The sequence below is a fragment of the Colias philodice genome, chromosome 8 (assembly GCF_061535455.1).
Source record: "Colias philodice isolate Cphi_HAF_F1 chromosome 8, ilColPhil1 Martin Lab GWU primary, whole genome shotgun sequence".
NCBI lineage: Eukaryota > Metazoa > Arthropoda > Insecta > Lepidoptera > Pieridae > Colias > Colias philodice.
Window position 1 is genome coordinate 2656100 of NC_143093.1, and position 26240 is coordinate 2682339.

Genomic DNA, 26240 nt, shown 5'->3' on the forward strand with positions numbered 1-26240 from the left:
TGTTTTGAATTGGAGGGAAAATATTGATGTAAAAAGAAGAACATTTATTAACTATGTACTATCAAAATGAATAGTAAAATCATTATTTAATTATTCATGCATGCTCTACACTCTTGCTACATTAAAAGTTTTCATCATTTTTCACACATAATAAAACGCACCTGAAATTCGAGAGAAAATAAAGAAAATGATCGAGCTTTTAAATAGCTCGATCATTCGAACGATTCGGTTTATTTAACAAAAGCATAAAGCGAATTTAACATCGCTACAATAATTCCTATATCGAATGAACGGATAACAGGAATTCTGTCGGGCAATCCATTTATGTATCTACATAAACCTTTTAGTTAGGGAGCCAGGTGCAAATTTGGTTAACTATTTCCTCTCAAGAGATAATTCGTCAGACGCATGAGAGTATAGTATTATAAAGCCTCGTGAACGTCAGCTGGCGCTCGGTTGGGGGGGTGAGCGGTTGTAGCCTCCCACGCACATAGGAAAAAAAATACATTCATTCATTCATTTCCTCTCAGCTAAAAATTTGTCAAATTGTAGCTAACCCAATATCTCAACGAAAAAAAATAGTCAGCTGGTTACAACATGGTGTATTATACGTCAGCTGGTGTCTCGAACATGAAAGTTAAATTTCAAGAAAAATTTATTTTCCGTTATTTCCTCTCAAACAAAAATTTACCTGATGATAGCTTATATGTAACTGTGGATAAATATATATGTCAGCTGGCTGTATCTTGGTGGAAAAACCGTCAGCTGATACGGGAGGCTACAACCGCTCTTCCCCCCAACCGAGCTCCAGCTGACGTTCACGAGGCTTCATAATACTATACTTTGATGCATTTTACTAATTACCGCTTGAGAGGAACTTGGTCATAAAATCTGCTGCTGGCTCCCGGACCATATTGGCTGTCAGCGGCAGATCGTCTGCGATATGTTTGCAGTTTTGTAGTAAATAAGTGTTTATTTCCTTGACTATTTATTCAGAATATGTTGGGTAAATAATAATATAATTGTGTGTAATATTTGTGCATGATATATGTACATATATACTCTAATAAGGTATGATCAATATCATTACATTTGCATGCTATGTAGCATAGCGTTGCATTCCATCTCAGATTCTTTAGCACTTATCTATGAGTAAAAAGTTATCTTACTAGTCAAGCATACTAAAAGCTTTTGTTAAAATAAATTTTAATTATTAAGTATCTATGATTAGAATAATAAACGATTTACGATATCCTGACATCTTGCTTACAACGCGAAAGTCTGAATAATTAAAGTAGGTTCTTCAAGAAGCTTCTTTGATAGAAGATACCTTTGAGCAATCGTGTAAACATACACCAAGACGTGAACTAATTTATTGCACGCCTCATAAGCGAAGCGTTGAGGTGGGTACTACTGTCACTTCGCGCAAAACGTCTGATTTTTCAAACTTAAAATGTCTTTATGTATCATACATTGCACTTGTAAGATAATACATACACACACATATTAAGAAAAAACACTATTTTTAACGTTCATGATATTTTTGATGTCATTTTTGTTATTTAAACTAGTTAAAAAACAGTTTAAAAAAGTTCTGTCTTGGACGTCCGTGTGTCTGTATGTGCGGATCCTTTTTCTTGTTAACACGATAGCGACCGAAATACTTTACTAATCGAGTCTTTTTTTTTCTCTTACGCTTGAGTATGCTCAGGAATAGAACCCTTTCATTTTTCAGGGTCTGATTCGATGTGGTTTAATTGTTATTAAATAAACAAAAATAATAATTAATAAATATTTATTAAAAAAAAATTATGAGGCGTGCACTTTTGGATTTTCCAAATTATTTTAACGTTCACAGCGCTATAATGTATAAAACTAAACATGTACCTAACCACTTCCACTAAGTACTAAACAGCAAATGTGTCTCACAAACAGCCCACCAAGCTAGCTCCAAACTCGTTACAGCGACAATTATCCTCATAATGTTTTAGCACTTATCACATAGTGATAGAAGCTAATTTCGCCCGCATCATTTCGCTCCCTGTTATGTATCTCTGTTGCCAGGCTGTTAGAAGCGCCCCTAATGCACACTAATGGAATCAATTTTCCGTGTTTTGTAAACGGGACCGGGATTTTCTATATATTCGGTAGCTAATTTGCTTTATCGGAAATCGTTTAGTCTCGAATAATGTTCGTTAACTGTTTAAAGGTTTTAGTAATAATGTACGGTTAACATAAACTCTAGGAAGGCTAATTAAGAGTATAGCAGAAAAATAAGGAGTATTTTTGTTGAGGCAAAAACATAAACCTAGCCAGAAATATTGATTTCCTTTTATCTTCCTATTTTATCTTTACCACTATTGACGAGTTTGTTAAATGTTACTGTTACCGTTAATGTTACGACCTATGATGTGATATCACTCAAATAAATACATTCTTACTTCTTTAAATAAGCTTCGGTTGAACTAAATGACAGAATAACAAAAAAATGTAGAGAAAGGGTTTGAAAAAGCGGTATGTGAAGAATGATTCGACACAAAAGGAAAAATATTTCGAAGTTATGCATGTGTCTAACATAAACATACGCATGCATGGATTCCAGATTTTTTGGTGTGGAATGGAGTTGAAAAATATATCCAAATTTTTTGTGTAGCTCAGTTCTCAATTATAATGATATTTTTACTCACAGATTTTTGTTATAGTGTTATTTTTTTTCAACAGTGAACGCGAATCCAAATAAATATTCGAGGGAATGGTTTTGATAGTTAAATAAAATTTAAGGGTGGTTATAACATGTATTTTGTGAAATTTTGTCTTTGTAACCAACAGCATCGTGATTATCCACCTTATATTTAAATTCACAAACTATTCAAGAAAATATGCTTACAATACTTGAAATGTTTTGCGGACAGCGGTTACCGTTTCATTACCTCAGCTCCTATACAGCGTCAAGCGGACAGCGCTGTAACCTCAAAACTTGATATAAAAATACAACCTATTTGGCACAGTTTCAAACCGAAATTTGTAAAGGTCGTCAAAAATGATGGTCCAATTCAAAAGTATGTTACTCGTAATGTATAGAATAGCATTGTTAGGTTTTGGAGTACAGTTAAAATTTGATTATCTCGCTTGATATTAATTGTAATCATGAGAAACTGTACTTAGCTTTGAATAAATTAACAATGCAGTGGCTTCTACTTCTAGAACAGATAATTATTATTTTAAATGCGCACATAACTATTGTCTTTCAATAACTGCCAATTAAAATTACACAAAAATATATACGTAAATAGACGTAAATTAATAAATTAAACCTACATCATTACCATTTCATATTATTTCATTGCTCTACATTTTAAATTTGATATAGAACCACATAAATAGGATGCGATATAACAGTTTTTGCACAGGACATTTTTATACAATTTCCTACAAGTGGATAGCGTATATCGTTGTTTTCACAAATAAACTGATCCTTTTAACCTCATATAGGTACACTTCGACCGCGCTGTTCACATAATCCGATCCGTGTAAGCTGATTATTCCCTCCTCACCTTTGGTGTTCTTGGAGCAACTTTCCATTAAAAATGTATGAAAATCTGGTGAAGTTGGAACCAATGGGAAGTAAGTATATAGTTGGTTTCAACAATGTGTACCTAGATAGAATAAAAACGGTTTTATTATGTCCTTTTAAGTCTATGCTTTTAGATATTAAACAAATTTCGATCTTATATTAGATAGTGTATTTCATGTTGGTGTAGTTTAGTAGAGACTACAACAGTTAATTGCGTGTGGTTTTGCGAACCTTATGTAATTGGCAGAATTCAGGATTGTACATTGCAGTAAATGAAGATTCCTGTGGTATGTTACATTATACTGATTATACCAATATAGTTCTGTGGATTATACAATGTATGTATTAGAAATAATACGGTGATTGTATCAAAAAGTTAACGTTTCTATTTTCTAATACTGCAGAAACTGTGAGCGTTGCAAGCTTAGAGTTGCAAGTTACAAACCGAAAGAATGCAATTTCTATATTACCAATAAGATTTCACAATACTAAATATCCATTAAAAATGACAATAAATATAAATCCAATATAAAATAACCACGTATTTATATATTATTGTTATCGTCTCTAACATGCTAATGTATGGCGAGATTTTCTTCGTAGCGAATAAAATATTAACTCCCTTCGTAGCGCTTATCGCAACACACAGGCGTGCATTTTGTTCACAACGCGTACTTTATTACCCGACTGTATACCAAGGGGCGTAGTGTTTTTTTATGTTTATATGAGTTGCTTATTTTTAATTTTGTTTAGTTTTAGTTTAATATAAAAGATTTTGACAAAATGCAGAAGAGCATAACCAAGAAACGTAGCGTGCGAAGCGTGCATAGTGTGCCTACTGATTAGTTAAAAATCCATACTTAAATATTATAAATGCGAAAGTAACTCTGTCTGTCTGTCTGTTACTCAATCACGCCTAAACTACTGAACCAATTTTCATGAAATTTGGTATGGAGATATTTTGATACCCGAGAACGGACATAGGCTACTTTTTATCCCGGGAAAATGACGCAATCCCGGAAATCCCACGGGAACGGGAACTATGCGGGTTTTTCTTTGACTGCGCGGGCGAAGCCGCGGGCGGAAAGCTAGTAATAAATAAGAATTAAAAATATTATGTTTTGATTATTTTTTATTCAGAAGTCCATATCTGTTATCGCGTGTATCCATCATGATCGAAAATAAATAGGAAAAGTATCTATCTACGCTCGTTCGCGGGTATTGTTGGTGTCATAAATACTAATATCACAGACTATAAATAATAATATACTACGTATTCAACTAATATTCTATTTAAAAATTGTTACTAATTTAGAAGTAGTAGATAGGGTTATTTTTAAATGTTTCTAAATTAACATGATTTCAGTTCAAGATCATGAAAATAATACTTATTCATGGAATTTTAGGCAAAAGCGCGTGCACCTGTAATAGTGTGTGTAATATCCACTTATTATATCTTCGATAGTATGCAAACACCCTGTGACATCGTTAATCGTATATGTTAAACATGGTAATATAACCGATACCGGTAATGTTATTTAAATTCCCGTATATAATCTGAACGGTAATATAATATTGCGATGACAAACACGAGACAGGGTGAAACTTGAGAGGAATTCATTAAAGGGGGTTGGTAACGCAACCACCCTCGTATCAAGGGTTTCTGAATCGTTTCAAATTCACGCTTCATAATTTTGATGTCATTTTGTGTGAACTGTATGTAATACCACTGATTCTATAATGTTGTCTGTCTGTCTAAATTACTGGCAAATGGGGGGGGGGGGGTTAACATGTTATGATTAAAGTAGAGGTACTTAAAATAAACTCATGCTACGGTTGTTTTGTTTGAATTAATTTTTGATACAGAAAATTATGTACGTCCTCGTATTGGCATTTATATAAACGAAATGTATGTACAATTCTATAAATTTAAATTTAAAAGGTGCATTAAAATTGCCAAGTTTTCTGGAAATATAACCGTTTGGGTTTTTATATTTATAAAATAACATTCGCATAATATCTTTCAAATTTCAACACTTTTATCAGTTTACGAAGACAATTACCCTAGATGCATACTGGAATTATAATTGCCTTTTTAGCAAAAACCTAAATTAGGTCACTATTAATATGCAAAGGGTGGAAAGCTCATTTATTATTCCAACCACATATTTCTGTTACTTTCTTGACGTTTTAAGTGATATACGTAATTTTATACAGAGTGCTTTATTTTGATAAGAATTTTTCATGTCACGTTGAAATAAATTGTATTATGATTATACGTGAATATATGTCAGAAGTAATAATACTTAGATAATAATACTTACCTTTTAAGAGCAAAAGATGGAAAAAATATTAGATAGTGATTTGAACCCGTGTCTCCGATAAATTGGAGTGACGCGCTTTGACCAATTTGGTCTCGCAATCTCTATAATACATTGAATTTCCTCAGTCCTTCCTTGTTTGCTATAGAAAATTTTCTCCTATGACTCTTCACACTGCCTTTAATTGAGGTCGTATTTTTAGGTAAAATATCACAAATTTCACATTGTATTATATAATAATTATTTTCATTGAATTAAGCGCGTCACACACGGTGAAGATACTATAATATTTTATCTTAAGATACTGTAATATAAAATATTGACCCACAAAATTTCGGGTCATTTGTAACAGGATGGCGGTTCTACAGGGGTCTTAGTACGCAATGACAAAAAGAAAAATGATGGTCAGAACGCTGATACCGGATACCTTAAGATACTGTAATATAAAATATTACAGTATCTTCAGATAAAATATTATAGTATCTTCACCGTGTGTGACGCGCTTAATTCAATGAAAATAATTATTATATAATACAATGTGAAATTTGTGATATTTTACCTAAAAATACGACCTCAATTAAAGGCAGTGTGAAGAGTCATAGGAGAAAATTATCTTTAGCAAACAAACAAGGAAGGACTGAGAAAATTCAATGTATTATAGACATCGCGAGACCAAATTGGTCAAAGCGCGTCGTGTGTGACGCGCTTTAATTATGTCATACTTCAGTATTAAACAATTAATTATAATTTTGTAACGGATGTTAATCAAAAACAATAATTTAATTAAGTAATTCACACAAATAAGTCAGTCGTCATAATCTATTAGAGAATCAATTATTTCAATCATGTCAATTACTACACTAGTTAGTAACGCTATTAGAATAGCTAGATCCGGGTTTTAGATCTAATCCCATTGAGTTTCGACCTAACAGAGCGAACATATAGCACAGATTACTAGATAGTTATTAACCTATAGGTGGAGTATCTATCAACTGGCTCGTAAAGGACATCGATCAGAAACAAATGAAATAAGTCTCTATACCGTAACTTCTACATAAATTCACTTTATGAATAAATTGCAATGACTTGCTACAATATACGTTATTAATAAGATTACTGTTGTACTAGTTTTTCATATCAATCGATACAGTAGGCTTGAACATGTGTATTTTAAATGGTCTAAGCTTCAAACAAACAAAGGTTTAAATACACAGAAAATAACAATAACATTTAGACATTAGTTTGCCCGTGACCAAGCTCGCTGCAATGTGTGCGAAATGTCGGGATTATCTATACTAAAATTATAAAGCTGAAGAGTTTGTTTGTTTGTTTGAACGCGCTAATCTCGGGAACTACTGGTCCGATTTGAAAAATTCTTTCGGTGTTAGATAGCCCATTTATCGAGGAAGGCTATAGGCTATATATCATCACGCTAAGACCAACAGGAGCGGAGCCACGCGGGTGAAACCTCGCGGCACAGCTAGTAATATAATATAACGAAAACGAAACGTCGGCATATAATGAATAAATCGCGTTTTAAATCCGTTAAAATCTTTAATTTCGAAACATAGAGTCAGAGTAGAGTAGGTACCTATTTCTACTAATTATACACTCTTAATAACTACAGTGAAAATTGTGAACGTTCATACTATGAAAAATGCTTATATAAAGTGATAGCCGTTAACTAACAAATAAGCCTTCAATAATTCATTCCTTATTACTTTTCCAGTAAACCAGTTTCCAGAAAATAGCTTCAGACTAATAAAGTGTAAGAAGCAATAAGCTCAGTGAGTAATTAAAATCTTAATTAAAGAACGAAGCGATGCAGCCAAGCTCGGATAGATATTTTATACTCAAAGAATTTTTCATCATTTTAATATCGAAGTCGTATCATACCTTCTATAATATAGAGGCACAGATAATATAATACTGTACTATAGACTATAGATATACTGTATACTTTACTATAAATGAAAAGAAGCATTTTCTTTAAATACGTGCATATTAATTGGCATTAAGTTCAGATTTTACCAATAGTAATATTCACTAATGATATAAAGATCAATCGAATATACATATATGATTTTAATATTATTTTGACAATAGAGTAAATAAAATAGCATCTAAAGCCTGTATTTCTTAACATATTTTTTTGCCTTTTGAAGAGATTATTTCTGTAACAAGCTGACGAATTTTCCTGCTCTCAAAGTTTGTTTTGATTCCACACAGCTCAAGTTATTAGGTTTTATCGCTCCAAAATATGAAGATTACGTTTCTCGTCAAACGATTTTTAATTATCTCAAAAATGAAGCGGCTCAATAATAATTGAGAGCGGATAAATTCAAATCTCATTATTTTAACATAAATCCAGCTTATGATATGGATGGACTTTTATTAAAATTTTTGTGTTAAATAAATTTACGTGTTTACGTACGCTTTTATTTGTTAGGTGGATAGTTTTTTAACTTTTTTAAATACTTAAATGTGTTTTTGTTGTTTGTTCAATCTAGTGCAAATTATGGGAAAATTCCAACTCTACCATAGAGTTCATATGTTATTTCTTCTCAGCCCGTTTTAACCCAAAGTTGGGTATAGGCCTCTTCATGTGCACGCCATTCCTTTCTGTATGTTATTTACTACATGACTATTATTTTTACTCAAAGAAAAAAGCTAAGAATCTTTATTAAATAAAGCTTTAACATTATAAAGTTGAAAAAAAAAAAATTATAAACTGAGATAAAAATAAACGTTAGAACCTAGTTAACTCTTACATTTTAATCTCACTGGCCTTAACCAACAAATTTTAGTTCCCTAAAAGTTAATGGCTTGAAATTTATAGATAACACCCTACTTACCAGAAGCTGCTTCGAGTAGTCCTTGAGGATCGGAGGCTTCATCGGCAGCAACCGTTGCTATGGCAACGAGGACCACCCACAGCCGACCCGCCATCCTGCTGTGAACAAATTTTCGGTCCTTGAATGTTTTCTTTGATTTTATGAGTCGTAAAGGAGTTTGTTTGTAGCCTTATGAAAGGGAATTCCTTATATGGCTTTAAAACCAATCGTTCTCGTATTGTGCTCATAAATATGTATAACAATTATATTACCAACATAAGAAAAAAGACAGTTAAACTGAATGCGGTTTTTTTAAGTTACATGCACGAGTTATAAAAGCATTTTAAAGATTATTATGCATCCCAATTTGGAAGTCAGATATACATTGAAATGTACAATTACATATACCATCACCAGCTTTCAGGCAAAATGAAATTGGTTCTACGAAGCGTTTCCAATATAAGCGGCTTAAAAACTTTCCATAAACCCACTCAGTTCATTAATAATTTTATACACACACACACATACATATTATGTACACACACTCCGGACAAAGCGTACCTATCGCTGTTTGCATTATTTTAGAATGGTAATACGGATAAATAAAAAATCCTTTGTATCTAGGTCTTGTATGTAATATTAAAAATCCAATCTCAAGCTCAGTGCACGGAGAAGAATAGAAGGCAATTATTCTATTCTTTGTGGAGGCAGAGTGCATGCGACGTATTAAACATTTAACCGTCACAACGAGATTTACAGTGTCAGTTGCAGTTGTTACGTATGTTTGTAGTAGATAATAATAATATAAGGCCACGATTAGGTACATTAAACCTGTAAAGTTATAATTCAATGTTAGCTCAAAAATCTATACTGAAAATCTTAATTTTTGTGGTTTATTTTTTGTTCAATTTTAGGCAAATATATGTATTTTCATTCCTTTAAAATAATAGTTAAAAAGTTATAAATACAATTGTGATTCGGAAATCTATTTTCATTTTAATGCGAAGATCGTCTCGCCAATTAAATGTCTTTGAAGCAATTTGTGATTTATTCGGAAACAAGCCCGATTTTCCGCAGAACAAATAATACGACTTAGCTGTATATTGGCTGTATATTAGCAAGCAATGTCTCAAGACGAATGTCTTGTAATATTCAACATTCTTCCGCATTTTACAAATGGGAAAATGTGTCACATGTGCGCGTTATTTCCTCGTTTCTAATGCTTGGATCAAATCCTCATTTTAAAAACACTTGAAAACATTAAAGATAACATTAATAAAATCTGTAATGGATTTTTATCTTTAATGTATGGTTTATTTCGTGTAATATTTTTATTAGTATAGTGCAGACGAATTAAGGACGAGCTGGTAATGAAATAACGCTTAATTTCAGCAAAAATAACTTTTCAAGTCAAATGATTACATAGCATTATCTGAATAACGAGAAACTTTCCAACAAGATCGTCTTAACAATGAACGTTCAGAAAGTGCAAAATAACGGTTTTAAAACTACAATATTTAGACAGATAATGTAAGATAACCTACTATTTTCTTCACAGAAGTCACATTGTTAAGGCGTGTGTACAAAGGCTTAAGAAATACTGTGTGCAAAGGCGAAGTGGGTCATTCGAAACTTCTCTCGGGACTTAGTTCCCTTTACCAATAAAGTTCAAAGCTGAGTCCATACTGTGGTTTTAAACATTCATATGCCTTTGAGCGGGAAATGATCAAAGGACTTTATAACTAAGTTTAGGTGTGTTTATCAATGTTTAAAATAGAGGTCCTGACATTATATGGTAGATGCGTTACCTTTGAATCATATCCCATAGGAAAGTTTTTTTATTGGTACTCGATAGACGTTCATAGTATCAAATAGAGGAAATAAGTAAGAAAGTCAAACAGAATCTGGCCGAAGTCCAGAATTGTAAGATTGAAAGAATGATGTGAATTCGGCAGTTTTACAAAATGTCATATTTTCTGCACCATCTGTTTATTATATGTATTACATGTATTATAATACATGTATTATACAATGTAGAGCAATTACATCTATTTTAAATTGTGTCAAAAACAAAATATGTATCACCACAATATCACATCACATCACAAAATCACGCAACATATTATGTATTTTCTGATTATATACTGCACGAGTATTCCCAAATTCTACAATACCAGCTGTGTGATGTTGGAACGTGACTAGTAAGTCAAAGAACTTACATTTCGATGTACGCTGCCAAATAGATGAGACAGCTTGAGGTAGTATTATCCTCACATAAATAACCATCAACCTATTTCAATATGGCATATTCTTTGAGATTTTATATCTCTACAGGATTTATTCTATGTATAACCAGAGAATACCTAATAGTACTAGTTTAACCTTAAAATTAAGTTTAATATTCTCTTTAATTTATGAGCAAAACAAATTCACATTTCTGAATAAGCTCATCAAGGCGCTTTTGATACGAATTTAACACATGCATAGCGTATGATGAAACCTATTAATTCATTTGAGTCACGTTCAGTTCTCAAATCCGCTGCTATTTACTTCGAGACTAAAATGACATTCTTAATAAGGTTTGAAAATTTAACATTTACTATCTTGTTTCAGATACATTCATGCTATGTGAGTTCTAAGAAAAAATACGAATTTCCATATGATAAAATTCCGGTGATTTACAGTTACGTAACAAGGTTACCAGATGCTTTTCAGCGCGTAAAGCATGAAATTAGTTTTCCGGGCTGGAGAGGTTATTATAAAAGTTAACTGCAGTTTGCAGTTTTTGAGCCTTGGTAACTGGTTTGTTACTTATGTTCTTAGGTGAAAGAATTTAATGAGGTGTTTCGCATCACTGGTTAACTTGCGAGAGTTTATATTTTAGTTTTATCTTGTTAATTCTGTTTAATCTGCTTTCGCTTTCCGCGTTTTGAAATAGTTTTTGTTTATAGAAGATAACTTGTTATAAAATGATCATACTTTTTGTCAAACACTATTTTATTTTCTATATAGGCATACCGAGTTTAATTTACTTTTCAATTTAGAGTTGTGTAAAATTTGAAGAAATACTTTAAATCAGAAAGCTTTTATAATTCTATAAAGTACAAGATGTAAAAACCGGTAAATCAAACATAAAGTCTGAAAAATTTCATATTTCCGTACTTACATACAATTAAAATTTCTCTCGCACGCTGACATTTAAAAAACGTTTTATTTAACGAGTCATTACATACAAAATGGGAGTTGCAGGTTACCTATTTGTTTGGAAAAATGATGCGGTGAGACATATGAAAATCCAGTGAGGATCGTTTGTCTTATTTTCATAACGAGTACGAATCGGGGCCAACGACCTCATTATCCTGAGGGTCTGAGTCGCCAGTCGCCACGTGTGCAAATTGTTTCTAGACGGGATATTTAAGCCTCCCCATTTGTAAACATTTGTCTCGTTTCGGGTATTTGTCATAAGTGAGTTATAGGTTTGTATGGGTCAGCGTTTACAGGTTTATTGAAGTGAAACTTCTTTATCGGGGTTGAAAAAAATTTTGTGTAACATTTTTTCGTTACGCGTGACATTTTTCCGTTACGCGCCATCTTTTTCTTATCCCTACCACGCGTGATTCGACGTATTTCTGTAAAGTTGAATATAGTAATTTTTTTTTGTAAAATAAGGTCATAAAGAAGTTTCACTTCTTACGTGTGTACACTAGTACACGCACACATTTTTTATACAATATTCTGTTGTAATAGCCAGTTGGAAATATAAAAACGTATTACGCGCGTATTAGCGCTCTACATAAGGAAAAATTTATATCTTAAAAGGGCTTTATTGGTTTCATTGATAAAATATATTTTCAATAAGCACATAATATAATATATTAAAATCATCTAATGCTATAATTTCAATTTTATTTACTAATTAAAATTAATTTGAAATCTATGTTACACTAAATTTCTAACGACTTTTCTACTGAATCAATATTTTTTTTACTATACAAAAGCAGAAGGCTATAATGAAAATTCATACATATATTGAATCAAGCATCCCCATGTCAAGTGAAAACTTATTTAATAACATTTCCTATTCTATAGAGTCCCTACATCACACAAGGTTCAGACGTCGAGCCTTATCGACGTGTTATATCTTTTCGGAGACAGAATGAGGTCATTCCAACTTATGACCATTAAGGGTTGTTTATTTTGCTCACTAAAGCGTGTGATGTGAAATAATTAGTGAATATGTGGACGTGTTTATTACAAGAAAAACCGATACAAAATAAAAAAGTGAAGTCCTCGTTATTCCAATATACGTTGCAACCCGCGATACACATTACACACTCGATAGCGGTTAAAAATCCAAAAAAGAAAAAAATGAACACATGCACCACAGATAACGAAACTTGCAAACTGTGCACATAACTATTAATGGCGGCAGATAGCGTTGCACGTAAAAGTAAATTGCGCGGAACTAGTTCTTAAAACTATAAAAGTTTATGGACACATTTTGCGGAGATGTAGACAATGGTGTATAATGTCACAATTTTGCTTCCAGTAGTAGTCCGTTTTCTTATGGGAAAAGGTATACATTTTTGAGTAAAGCAATGCCATTTGGTACGAATGTTGTATTCGTCCACCTAAGCCCAAATCGCCTGGTAGCCAGTGTCTACTCCCCGGCAGAATGGAGGGAGGGGGGGGTTATAGAACAGAGCGCCCGGCGCTCGGAAAAAAAATTCTGGCGGATTCATTTGGCCCTTTGAGTCGAGTTTGGTGTCGTTATCAGGTAACTAGATGATGCCCAATTCATTCCCCATACCAGTTTTTTAGGGTTCCGTAGCAAAATATGTCACAATCTTTAAAATAATAAACTTTTGGCAGTGGCAAAATCCAAACAAACCAGTATATTTTTATATTTTTGTATCAAACTTGGTTTATAAAATAATACTGTCTGAAAGGCCATTTCATGCAGATTATAAAAACATTAACATGTAACATATATTTTACCATTTTCAATGTGAAATAAATTATAGAAAGTACAGGAACGTTCGTCAGCGCAGCGTAGGGGACGGCTAATAGACCCGAAAAATAAGCAATAAGATAAAACAAAAAACAGTCAAGTGCGAGTCTGACTCGCCCAACGAGTGTTTCGTACTTATTTGTCCTATACCATGTTATCTTGTCTGGTAGGACCTGGTTAACTGATACACACACACTTTCGTCTTAATAATATTAGTGTGATTTTTAATCATCTTTAAATTATAAATGAAGTCAGGTAACATTGTTAAAAATAAAGATATATAATAATAGAACGTTTTTGTGTTAATAATAATGACAACCACCTCCACAATTACATAATTCGGTACATTTGAGCTGGCGTATAAAACACTTCAATCTGGAATTGCAAGATTTCACACACCGACATCTTATCAATTCAAAGCTTCTCTTTTCTCTTTATTTCAGATGGGCAAGGAATATTTAGATTTTTTAGGTCCCTAAATATAATCCCTAAATAAAATACAGCCTGTAAAACTGCCCTTAAGGTGTGTTGTTAAAGGGCAGCTTCTGTGGGAGGCAAATTTTCGATTTGACTGTCCGTTTTTGTTAAAAATTTGTTTGCGACCCTCATTTATTGTCACAGCGGGGTACAATGTGAAAAACAAACATGTACTTATGGTAATAATTATAAAAAAATATAAGTTCTGGATAAGAGTATCCTTAAAATATCGTGACCGTCCTTACCTATCATGCATTGTAATCACATTCTTTTCAATTTCACTGTCTGCATATTTGCCACTGTAAAGTGCTTCAAATCCTCTTGTGACATTCGGATATGCCTTCCATACCTCAAATGCAGGTGTACCTATAGTTCTTTTAGACCTTCTAGCTTTGGAACACACGATATAGTAGTAGTAGCCAAAATAATGTTAAGAACAGTCGACAGATATGGCTAGTACAGAATATCATGTATTCCAAGCTAGAAGGTCTAAAAGAACTATAGGTACACCTGCATTTGAGGTATGGAAGGCACATCCGAATATCACACGAGGATTTGAAGCACTTTACAGTGGCAAATATGCAGACAGTGAAATTGACATTGTGCATGATAGGTAAGGACGGTCACGATATTTTAAGGATACTCTTATCCAGAACTTATATTTTTTTATAATTATTATAAGTAAGACATGTTTGTTTTTCACATTGTACCCCGCTGTGACAATAAATGAGGGTCGCAAACAAATTTTTAACAAAAACGGACAGTCAAATCGAAAATTTGCCTCCCACAGAAGCTTAAACAACGCACCTTAAGGGCAGTTTTACAGGCTGTATTTTATTTAGGGATTTTATTTAGGGACCTAAAAAATCTAAATATTCCTTGCCCATCTGAAATAAAAAGAAAAGAGAAGCTTTGAATTGATAAGATGTCGGTGTGTGAAATCTTGCAATTCCAGATTGAAGTGTTTTATACGCCAGCTCAAATGTACCGAATTATGTAATTTTGGAGGTGGTTGTCACTATTATTAATACAAAAACGTTCTATTATTATCTATCTTTATTTTTAACAATGTTACCTGACTTCATTTATAATTTAAAGATTATTAAAAATCACACTAATATTATAAAGACGAAAGTGTGTGTGTATCAGTTAACCAGGTCCTACCAGACAAGATAACATGGTATAGGACAAATAAGTACGAAACACTCGTTGGGCGAGTCAGACTCGCACTTGACTGTTTTTTGTTTTATCTTATTGCTTATTTTTCGGGTCTATTAGCCGTCCCCTACGCTGCGCTGACGAACGTTCCTGTACTTTCTATAATTTATTTCACATTGAAAATGGTAAAATATATGTTACATGTTAATGTTTTTATAATCTGCATGAAATGGCCTTTTAGACAGTATTTTTTTATAAACCAAGTTTGATACAAAAATATAAAATATACTGGTTTGTTTGGATTTTGCCACTGCCAAAAGTTTATTATTTTAAAGATTGTGACATATTTTGCTATGGAACCCTAAAAAACAGGTATGGGGAATGAATCGGGCATCATCTAGTTACCTGATAACGACACCAAACTCGACTCAAAGGGCCAAATGAATCCGCCAGAATTTTTTTTCCGAGCGCCGGGCGCTCTGTTCTATAACCCCCCCTCCCTCCATTCTGCCGGGGAGTAGACACTGGCTACCAGGCGATTTGGGCTTAGGTGGACGAGTACAACATTCGAACCAAATTTCATTGCTTTACTCAAAAATGTATACCTTTCCATACAAGCATGCCCATAAGAAAACGGACTATAGCTGTGTATCAGCAATTTCGTACTTATTTACATATTTTGTCGACATTTATGATGGCGGTGAAAAATGTAATGTGTAATTTGAGAGTGTTGAGATATTAATTGTCATTTTAAATGGGATATTAAGAATGTTTTGGATTTTTTATAGCTATTGTATGAGCAACAGAAATGAGAAAAGCTCCGCGATTTGTAGAAAATTAGCTATATAGATTTTAGAAATATTGCATTAGATAATATTGTGAACTCTTAAAATGAATAGTCAACTGCTAAATAGCAACATAATTGTTGACGATTTTACGTATGCTTTTTGATTTCTAGCTCTACCATATAAAATTTAGTATTCTCTTTCTGTGTAATATTTCTAGCATTTTAGAGTGTACATTTGGGTCGTCGGTTTTGGCTGGGGAATACTGCTGCTCTATGCGATCGACAAAAAGCAATAACCTATTTTGTTGCTACTGTTTTATTTTCTATTTCCCCTAGGACAAAGGCTACATGTACTCTAAAATATTCCACAAGACGGCCGCCTGCAGAAGTTATCATTTTTCTCAATTATATAATTTTATCTTACGTACGGTTCTATCCCATCATAATTCATAATAATTTATTCTTTTAGTATTTCAAATAAGTGAAAGCTTGTAAGAACCCGTTTCTTATAACCTTTCACATGTAATAGAAGTTTGTTTTGAAAGTGTTTTTGATGAAACAAACACAAAGGAGGAACGGTTTCACCCTTTTAAAAGTCCACTGTCCCCATCCAGTCTAGAAGCTATTTCCTTTCCCTAATCGAAAATCGATTGACGTTTTGCATGCAATAACTAACCTAGAAATATTCCTGCAAAATCAATATTCTATACATTAGATTAAATGCTCGTTCAAATTTCAAGGTTTGCGTCGTTTGTACTAAAGTCCAACAGTTAGTGTCAGGTACAATCATTAGAAGTTCAAAAAGTTAAAATTGACAACATTAAACCTGGCACATGGAAGCTATTAGCGTCCGTAAATTACATGAAATCATTTGGCACGGTTTCAAACCGGAGCAAGTTTAATTAAACTACCATTAACCAAATCCCCACTAAGATTGGATAGTGTTCACGCATGAACTATCCCTAACTTATATTAGCATAGTTTGATTGTATAGGCGACGTCAACGTGACAATATACCGCATGTAATGTGAATCCATCATTAATAACTTTAGTTTCACAATATGATGTTACTGTATTGATATATGTGTTGATGGGAGAAATTGATACACGAGAAATGTGCGAATGTGAAGCATGAAATACAGTTATCAACGTTATTCTAAAAAAATAGTCAATTTGAACAAAGCACAGCTCTATGAAAACATTTGTTGCTCTTAGTCAAAGCTTAGGAAAACCATTCAAATTCGTCTGAATAACATTAAAAGTTTAAAATAAAGTATTTTAAAATCTGTAGCTTTATTGCACAACATTACAACAACGATATAACAAAATGAAAAGGCGTTCTAGCTATAACGCAGCGACATGGCTAGTTGGCTGAAAATTTCGCTCAGAGACGAGGCGGATATTGGAAATTTTGGAGGGGCATCCAATACTGTCACTTGACGAGTATTGCTACGCGATAGCTGCTCTATTTGAGTGCACAATAAAGGCAAAACAATACTCGTGTGTTGAAAAAGCTCTTTTTAAGCTTACGTGCCTTACCTTCGTTTTATAGAGCAATGATTTTAGTTGTGAAAAGACGGCCATGTTTTTGTGATATACATATTTTGTGATATGTAATTCTTTAATTTGTGTATAAGTTCAATAGCAACAACATACACAAACAATAATTCCTTATTTTAATCGAAATTTACGATGCTCTCTTTTTAAACAGATTTAAAAATACGCTTTTTGTGAGAACAGAGATTGCATCTAAACATCTTTTACATTCGTTTCCCCGGGGTAAATGATTTTTATTCAAATTACAAACAAACTGTAATAAAAACGAGATTCTTCGCTGTTTCAAGACTTGCATTGTTTTAAGTTCAACGAAGCAAGCTAGGTTAAAAGGTGGAGTCACAAAGAATAAAAATTTGTATATGCTTAGTACAAACTCAGCGAGGACAGCGGTGACAGTGTTTGCTTTTAATTAAATTTCTCCCACCGGGAGGTGAGGGGGGAGGCTTAACAGCGTAATTAATAGACCTCTGTATTTCGCTAAATTGTCACGTGTGTGGTGTCCTGATTATGTTTGTTGTTATATGGAAATTCTGAGTTATGAGTTATGAACACGTAGACGTGGAAATATTACGTTTTTTTGTTTATTGGATCATTTTATTACAGGCCTTGAATTAGCAAAAGGTGATAATGAATTAGTTGTTTAAACTGTGTACACGTAGAAATTATTTAAGGTAGAATAGAAACACAAATTCATGCATATTTCAATAAAACCATTTTATTATAAAATACTTCACATACGACAGTTCTAAATTTAAAAACAAATTGCATTTCCACATGAAACCAATCGGATACTCGTAAAGAAAATGTAATATAAAAATGCAGCGGATACAGCGTTATTGGCGTTATCGATGGTATATAATAGATAGTACAAGGTGGGCCAAAAGAAATCACCCTATTGGAAGATGCTCTCATTTTTGCAAATGGCCGCCAATGTCAAATCTGTTTTGACATTTGTGTACTGGACAGATGTAGAATACAAGTGAACAAGCCATGGAGCGATACAGTACCCAATAACTTGGAATAATCGTGTCAACTTTTTTGCGTAACAATTCGTCGCCGATTCCCCGGCCGTCCGACACTGACTGCGCAAACACTGCGCCGTTTGGCCACCAACCTTGAAGAGTATGGGACCACACGAGACGTTGCCAAGAGTGGCCGGCCCCGGAGCACCCGTTCTGCCGAGAATATCGCCGCTGTCGCCGGAAACATGCTACGGGCACGGTGCACGCTATAGAGCCATGTTGACTGAGTTTTTTTCTGCCGCAATTGGACGAATTAGGACTGGAGATTATGTGGTTCCAACAGGACGGAGCAACGGCACACACTGCGCGAGCCACAACCGATATTCTGAGGGCGGCTTTCCCGGGTCGCCTCATCTCTCGTTTTAGCGATTTGTACTGGCCCGAAAGATCGCCCGATTTAACCGTTCCAGACTTTTTTGTGGGGTTTTTTTGTTTACATGAACAAGGCTGAGACCTTGGAAGCCCTCAAGGACAATATTAGACACGAGTGCGAGAATATGTCGCCCGAAGTTCTCGCTGAAGTGATGAGAAATGCCATAAAACGAGCCCGTATGGCAATCAATTGTGACGGCGCCCATTTGGCCGATATCATCTTCTCGACTTAACCAATAAAATTTTAAAGGTTCAAATAAACATAATCAAAAAACAGAATCGAAGTTTTTAATTTAGAAAAAAAATGAGAGCCAAACAACATCGGATGACTTCTTTTGGTCCACCTTGTAATATCGATGGAATCGGATACTCAAATGCGTTGTTTGAGGTAGGTAGGTCATTTCGAGTTATTGGATATCCAATGTACTGAATTAAGTGTTGCAATTTATTCGTGATTATATTGAAATATGAGATGAGTTTTGTATATTATAGGTTGCCGATTATATTTTACATGCTTATCGTTTATTTTATTCAGTATATACATTGTTTCAATTTAAAACTAGCTTATCTCATAAAAAAGGGTTACTTAGAAATGGCTCACATTAATCATGATTTAGAAAATGTTCAGTCAATACTTTTGTAAGACAATTTAAATTTTTTAACAATAATTATTATCTTATATTATAACTCTGTTAGTTCTATAATAGCATTTGTTTGTAATTTATGTTATATTTTTCTCATTAACAAAACTTCTGTCCCCTGTATTGACCTGCATCTAACGTAAATAATTACGACACTTTCCTACAAGCTAAGTCGTCAAGGAATAATGAACACAGGGCTTGAATAGCACTCGATTCCTCTTACTGTTGGCGAAACATCCGCTCCATTGAAAGCTTCACGAGCTTGGAGGGCTTTTGCCTTTATGGGGTTTGAGAATCAATGGTGATTTGTGAACTTAATTTCGGAAGAAATTGTAGGGCGAAAATATTTATGAAGATAGTATTGAGTTTTGTGGTTGAGTATTAGATACATTTGGTATTTACTAGTGAAGCATAGGAAGGTCGTATTATATGTATTTGCTTGCTGGGTTAATAATATCACCATCTGAATTTTCCTGTCTCATAATATTGGTCTCTGATTTTTTGTTGTAGTTTTTATATTTATTCTATTTTATATGATGGATATATTATAAGGCACAATTACAAAATTATAAGATCTATTGTGAGTAGTGTAATTAATTCGTTCATATTCGTTTTGAACGTAACGATTAAAAAAAAATCTTCGTGTTAAAAATTAATTCGTTACAATTTTGTTACTATGTTAAAATTTCCAAATTTGTGCTTTTGTTGATAAATATCTACATATCATATGGAAAAACGAACAAGAACAGAATATATCATAGTATAGTTTCAAAATCACCTGAAATTGGATAAGAGAAAACAATCACTGATTAAAACACAATATATATGTATTTTTATAGCAAGAAACCATACAAAGAACAACGCGACAATACCAATTTTATTTAAATGTTGCCACACGTTTTATTCGTTTTCGATAAAATACGGAACAATAGCGTTAATCTAAAGCAAAATTGTCGAAATTTGTTTCGAAGCATCGAATATTGCGGGCTTATTGCCCAGTGGCATATTTGGCACGGCGTGGGTTCATTGAACGTTGATACATATTCATATGCCTTGTATGCTGGTAATCGATACTCGGCCAGGTTATGCTGATGTGTTATGGATGTATACTAAATGGTCATACTAATTAGCTTTTTATGTAAGGTATAAATATTTCTTGAGAATAGAAATGCTTACCTATTGTGTGTTCTTCATGATACCCCTTCATGATGAAATCCCACTTAATGACTTAAAAACTTATGAAATTATTGTGTACTATTTCTTTATGACGCACCAAATATTAAGGTTTTCTTTCTATATATTACGTATATTTTTTAAATGCACTAAAAATAATATACTCAAAATAGTAGCATAAAATCACAACAGACAATAATCCTTTATGTACAATGTACATGTAATAGAGTAAAAAATACATACATATCTTTATACCTAATTCCATAGATACATTACGTATATATAGTATTGAAGTACATATATAATTCCTTTGTATGTATTTCCGTTCTTATTGTGCTTAACAAACACATCACAATGATCCCATTCTATTGGAGTAACGCCAATCTCATTTGTATTATGCAGGATTTCAATAATCCATGTAATACTCCATTTACACGAAAATCGAATTTCAATATAGTCTGTACTGTACGTAAACATAATTTAACATTTAACATCATAATATCATCGACCTCGTCGAGTTTAACTTTAATAACCTTTCATTGAGATATCTCTTTGTTTATTTTAAACCATTTTGTGTTATTATTTCAGTTATTAAAATTGAATGTGTTTACGAAGTTTTTCATAAATATAAATAAGCTTTATTGTTTTAAGTTTGTTTAACCTATAATAATACATAAATTAAGCGATGAATGATTAAAAGGATTAAATCATTATGTTAATTTAAAATATAATCTGTTTCGTAGAGTTTGACTTACATAGTGTGCGTGACTCATATTTTATTGATGGCTGTGAGTGTGCGTGTCTAGTTCCCCAAGGAGTGGTCTCAAATGTATAGTAGGGAACTAAAAGTGCAGCAACGCCAAGTGTCTTGTTATCAGTTTAACGAGCCATTGTAAACGAGAATTATAAACATTCCCGTAAAGCGGTACAAAGAGCCATTGTCGCAGGACTGTACTACATATTCTCGAACGTTATATAAAAGTTTGAAAACGATGCATTGATAAACTAATAACCTAGATTAGCAGCACATTGTTCCACTTTCAATATCTTTGCTACGCGATTTTTACGTAGCGCAAGCGCTACGCTTATAACTCTGCTACGACATTACATACTTCGTAGCTATCTTGAGATGCACCACCGTTTTGACACTTTCTTAAAAATATGTTCTGTAAAATAATACATCTTATATATAAAATTCTCGTGTCACAATGTTAGTCTGCATACTCCTCCGAAACGGGTGGACCGATTCTCATGAAATTTTCTGTGCATATCGGGTAAGTCTGAGAATCGGCCAACATCTATTTTTCATATGTACCACGGGCGAAGCCGGGGCGAACCGCTAGTATTATATGAAATAGTACGTAATGTATGTTCTTCTATATTCTATTTTATTACTCCGTAGTAATAGTAGTAGTATGTCATGTGTAAATTCATCATTTCTTAATAAAAATTTTCAATCGAAAATGACTTCCTTCGATTACTTCTTTACTATGTACTCGACTCACATAGATGTCGATTACGACTTATACTCATTCAAAAATCTGTCTCCAATGGTAGTGGTAAAGCTAACATGTTCGCCGTCCATGAAAAAGAAGACAAACAGATTAAACCCTAACACGCCAACCAACTTGTCTCGCTGACTGATGGTGTTTACGACTGTACTTCTGTCTGCTTTTGAACACGTCTGTACACTTATTTGCTGTACTAAATTGCTTACGGCGCTTGTACTTTTACGGTATTGACTCGTAGAATAGTTATATAATATATGTAATTGCTTAGTGATGGGAATTTCGTTCGGAAATGTTTTCAAATAGTCATGAAAATCGGATGAGACCTGTCAGTTTCGCTCACAAGATTTTAATTTGTCATAGTTTTACTCGATAAAACATATACATACATACTGTATCATTGTAAATGGGTTCCAATATCTACATTGAAAATAGGATGAAATTTTATTTTACGATCACAGATTATCCTGAAATATATTCAAATGTTATAGAATTCTCTTCTTGTAAAAATAACTAAATAGCTACCTTGCATGCTGTACCAAATTGTCTATTGTTTTACATAAATACCTCCAACGTTATTCCCATACAATTTACAACTGAAACTTTCAATTTATACATAATGTGCGCTTAACTTGCCGCACGAGAATAATTTTCCGTGGAAGTTTAGAATTCTGCGAAATAGATAAACTCCCAAACAATGGTCTAAATTAACAATACTAAAGTTATTGTAGAAATCCACAATGCCGAATATTAAACGAGAAATGTAATTATACTCAATTTGGTTTTCCCTCGAAATTGGCTTTTTTGAATTATGATAATGGATAATCAACTTTATTTCTTGGTACAACTTATTATTTCTGAAAATATGGTTAATTTAAAAGAACCTTTGTCTTTAAACAATTAAAATTAAAATTTTAAATACACTATTAACTCATTCAATTTAATTTGAATTCGGGGGGCGATGTTACTCGCGTCCGTAGGTTTTAACTCTCGATTCCCTACACGTGTCCCCCGGGTTGTGCCAAACGAGTAACCGAACATTCTGGTGGAAGACAGTTGTCCCGGCTAGTTACCACCCACCCAACAAAGCCTTGCCGCCAAGCGATTCGTCGTGTTCCGGCATGATGTTGGGTGAAGCCCTTCTGGTGAATGGTTGGGTCCGAACAGTAGCTTTGCATTTAAGAACCGAATCCAGTGCAGCAGTGCTTTTCTGCATCTGGCGTCTAGTCTTGGAGGGTAGCGGGATCCGAAGAAACGGTTTACCGCTGGCCGACCGCAGGTTGTAGGGGGCCCAATTAGCGGGTTAGCCACCCGTGAAAGGCTGCCCCGCCGCCTGTGTATAATCCCGAGTTGGCTCCAACGTGCCGGTTGGCGACCGGATGAGAGGACCCGTTGGCAATATTCGGGGGGTTTCGGGCGTCCCCGCAGTCTCCAAACTAGACCCCATCAATGTAGATCCTGCCTGCATTCGGGTGGTTCTATATGCAAAGCCTCGTTCAACTACCAACAGTTCCCGCCTATTCACTCTACCAAACAAATAAAAGTAAAGATGAAAAAGTCTCATAAAGGAAATAAGGTTTTACAGCGGCTGCACTTCCTCTCTTTCAAAGTGCACCTCACCAACATCCGAGGCTTGCACTCTAATCTACTTTCAGTCCATCACCATCTTGAGACAGAGAAGCCGCATCTACTATTCCTTACGGAGACGCAAATTAAGAACCCCGCTGATGCAACATACCTGAAGTATCCAGGCTATTCTATTGAATACAATTTCAAGCCAAAAGCCGGAGTTTGTGTTTATGTTCGCGATGATATTTGCCTTTTGCGTCTTCGTCAACTTGAAGAGCCCAGTTTTTCAGTCCTGTGGTCGATGGTGGACATGGGCACTCATAAAATTATATATGCCTGTGTATATCGATCGCACAGTGGTGACTTTGAGACAACTAGGTTACTTAACTACCTCAGTGAAGCTGCTGATGTGATTGGAAGTCGGTACCCTGACGCAGAATTGGTCTTTCTGGGAGACTTTAACGCCTGTCACGCCGAATGGCTATTTCCATTCCAAAAGACCGACCATGCGGGTAGAGAAACTTTCAACCTTGCGCTGACTCATAACCTCTCCCAGCTGGTTCAAGAAGCGACACGTGTTCCTGACATTGAAGACCACACAGCAAACTGCCTCGACCTTCTGTTAACAACAGATCCAGACAGACACTCAATATCAATCTCTGCACCTTTAGGATCATCTGACCACTGTCTGGTGAAGACTGTATCGAACTATCCTCCTCCAGACACTACCACCAGTTATAAGCGGAGAGTATGGAAATACAAGTTAGCAGATTGGGAAGAGATGCGTCACTTTTTTGCAAGTTATCCATGGCGACAAGTCTGCTTCTCGTCGGCCGATCCTTCCAGCTGCGCGGATAATGTCGTTGATGTTATTCGTCAGGGAATGGAGTATTATATCCCTTTCTCAGACGTTAACTTCGATGGCAAAGCTAAACCTTGGTTTAACTCCGACTGCATCACCGCAGAGAAACGGAAGTTCTTAGCTTATAAAGCCTGGGTCGATGCTCGACTACGCAAAGCTCCAGATCTGCGCTCGAAAAAGAGGGCATTTAATAAGGCCGCCAAATACTGCAAAAAGGTGCTCAAAAAAGCCCGATTCGACCGAATTGAGAGTATTGGCAAGAAACTGATATCCTACCCTTCAGGTAGTAAGGCTTTTTGGTCTCTTGCCAAGATTGTCGAGTCAAACTTCTGTCGTCCTTCACTGCCACCGTTACTTAAGTCTGATGGTTCGTTGGCACATAGCGCGAAGGAAAAAGCCGATTTACTGGCATCACTTTTTGCAAATAATTCGCGTCTAGATTCTGGTAATAAATGTCCACCAATAATTCCCCATTGTGGCTCATATATGTCTAACATACATATAACACAAAAGACAGTTCTTAAAACCCTTCGTAATCTAGACGTGAATAAAGCCAGCGGACCAGATGGCTTGCCTGCGGTAGTATTTAAGAACTGTGCACCAGAGTTGTCTCCTGTCCTCACACGCCTTTTCCGCTTATCTTTAAAATCCGGAATAGTTCCCAGGAGTTGGAAAGTGGCAAACGTTCAACCTGTACCCAAAAAAGGTAATCGTGCTGAACCCACGAACTATCGGCCAATATCAATAACCTCCATACTCTCTAAGATTATGGAGCGTATATTGAATGAACAACTTCTCGAACACCTAGAAGCCAATGACCTCCTCAGCGACCGCCAATACGGCTTTCGCAAAAAGAGGTCGACTGGCGATCTTCTAGCGCACGCTACACACCAATGGGGCGAAGCCTTGGAGAATCACGGAGAGGCGTTGGCCGTCTCTCTAGACATCTCCAAGGCATTTGATAAGGTTTGGCATGCTGGCTTACTGAACAAGCTTCCAGCGTACGGTATTCCCCATGTCCTTTGTGCTTGGATAGAAGATTTCCTGAAAGAACGCACGATACGTGTCATTATTGATGGTTGTTCATCAGATGAAATGACTATTAATGCCGGTGTTCCTCAGGGATCCGTCCTCTCTGCAACTTTATTTCTTCTGCACATAAACGACCTTCTCAAACCCAACATGTTCGGATATGCAGATGATACTACTGTTGTGGAGAGGTATCTGTCCAATGCCCAAGCATCCCAAATCATCACCAAATCCGAGCGGCAGGCTATGGTTACGCGTATGAACTCAGCCTTACAGGATGTCGCTAGTTGGGGCGACGCTAATCTGGTAGAGTTTAACGCGAAAAAAACACAAGCGTGTTTTTTC

General features: G+C 34.7%; 1 protein-coding gene across 1 annotated transcript in view; it reads right to left on the bottom strand.

Moving 5' to 3' along the window:
- LOC149486372 (thrombospondin type-1 domain-containing protein 7A-like) overlaps positions 1-26240 on the bottom strand; it is an 82849-nt gene that overhangs the window by 46016 nt on the left and 10593 nt on the right. The window contains exon 2 of the mRNA XM_089697983.1: positions 8751-8848. Coding sequence (XP_089554109.1) covers positions 8751-8844 — 94 coding nt within the window. The 5' untranslated portion in view covers positions 8845-8848. The remainder of the gene's footprint in view (positions 1-8750; positions 8849-26240) is intronic.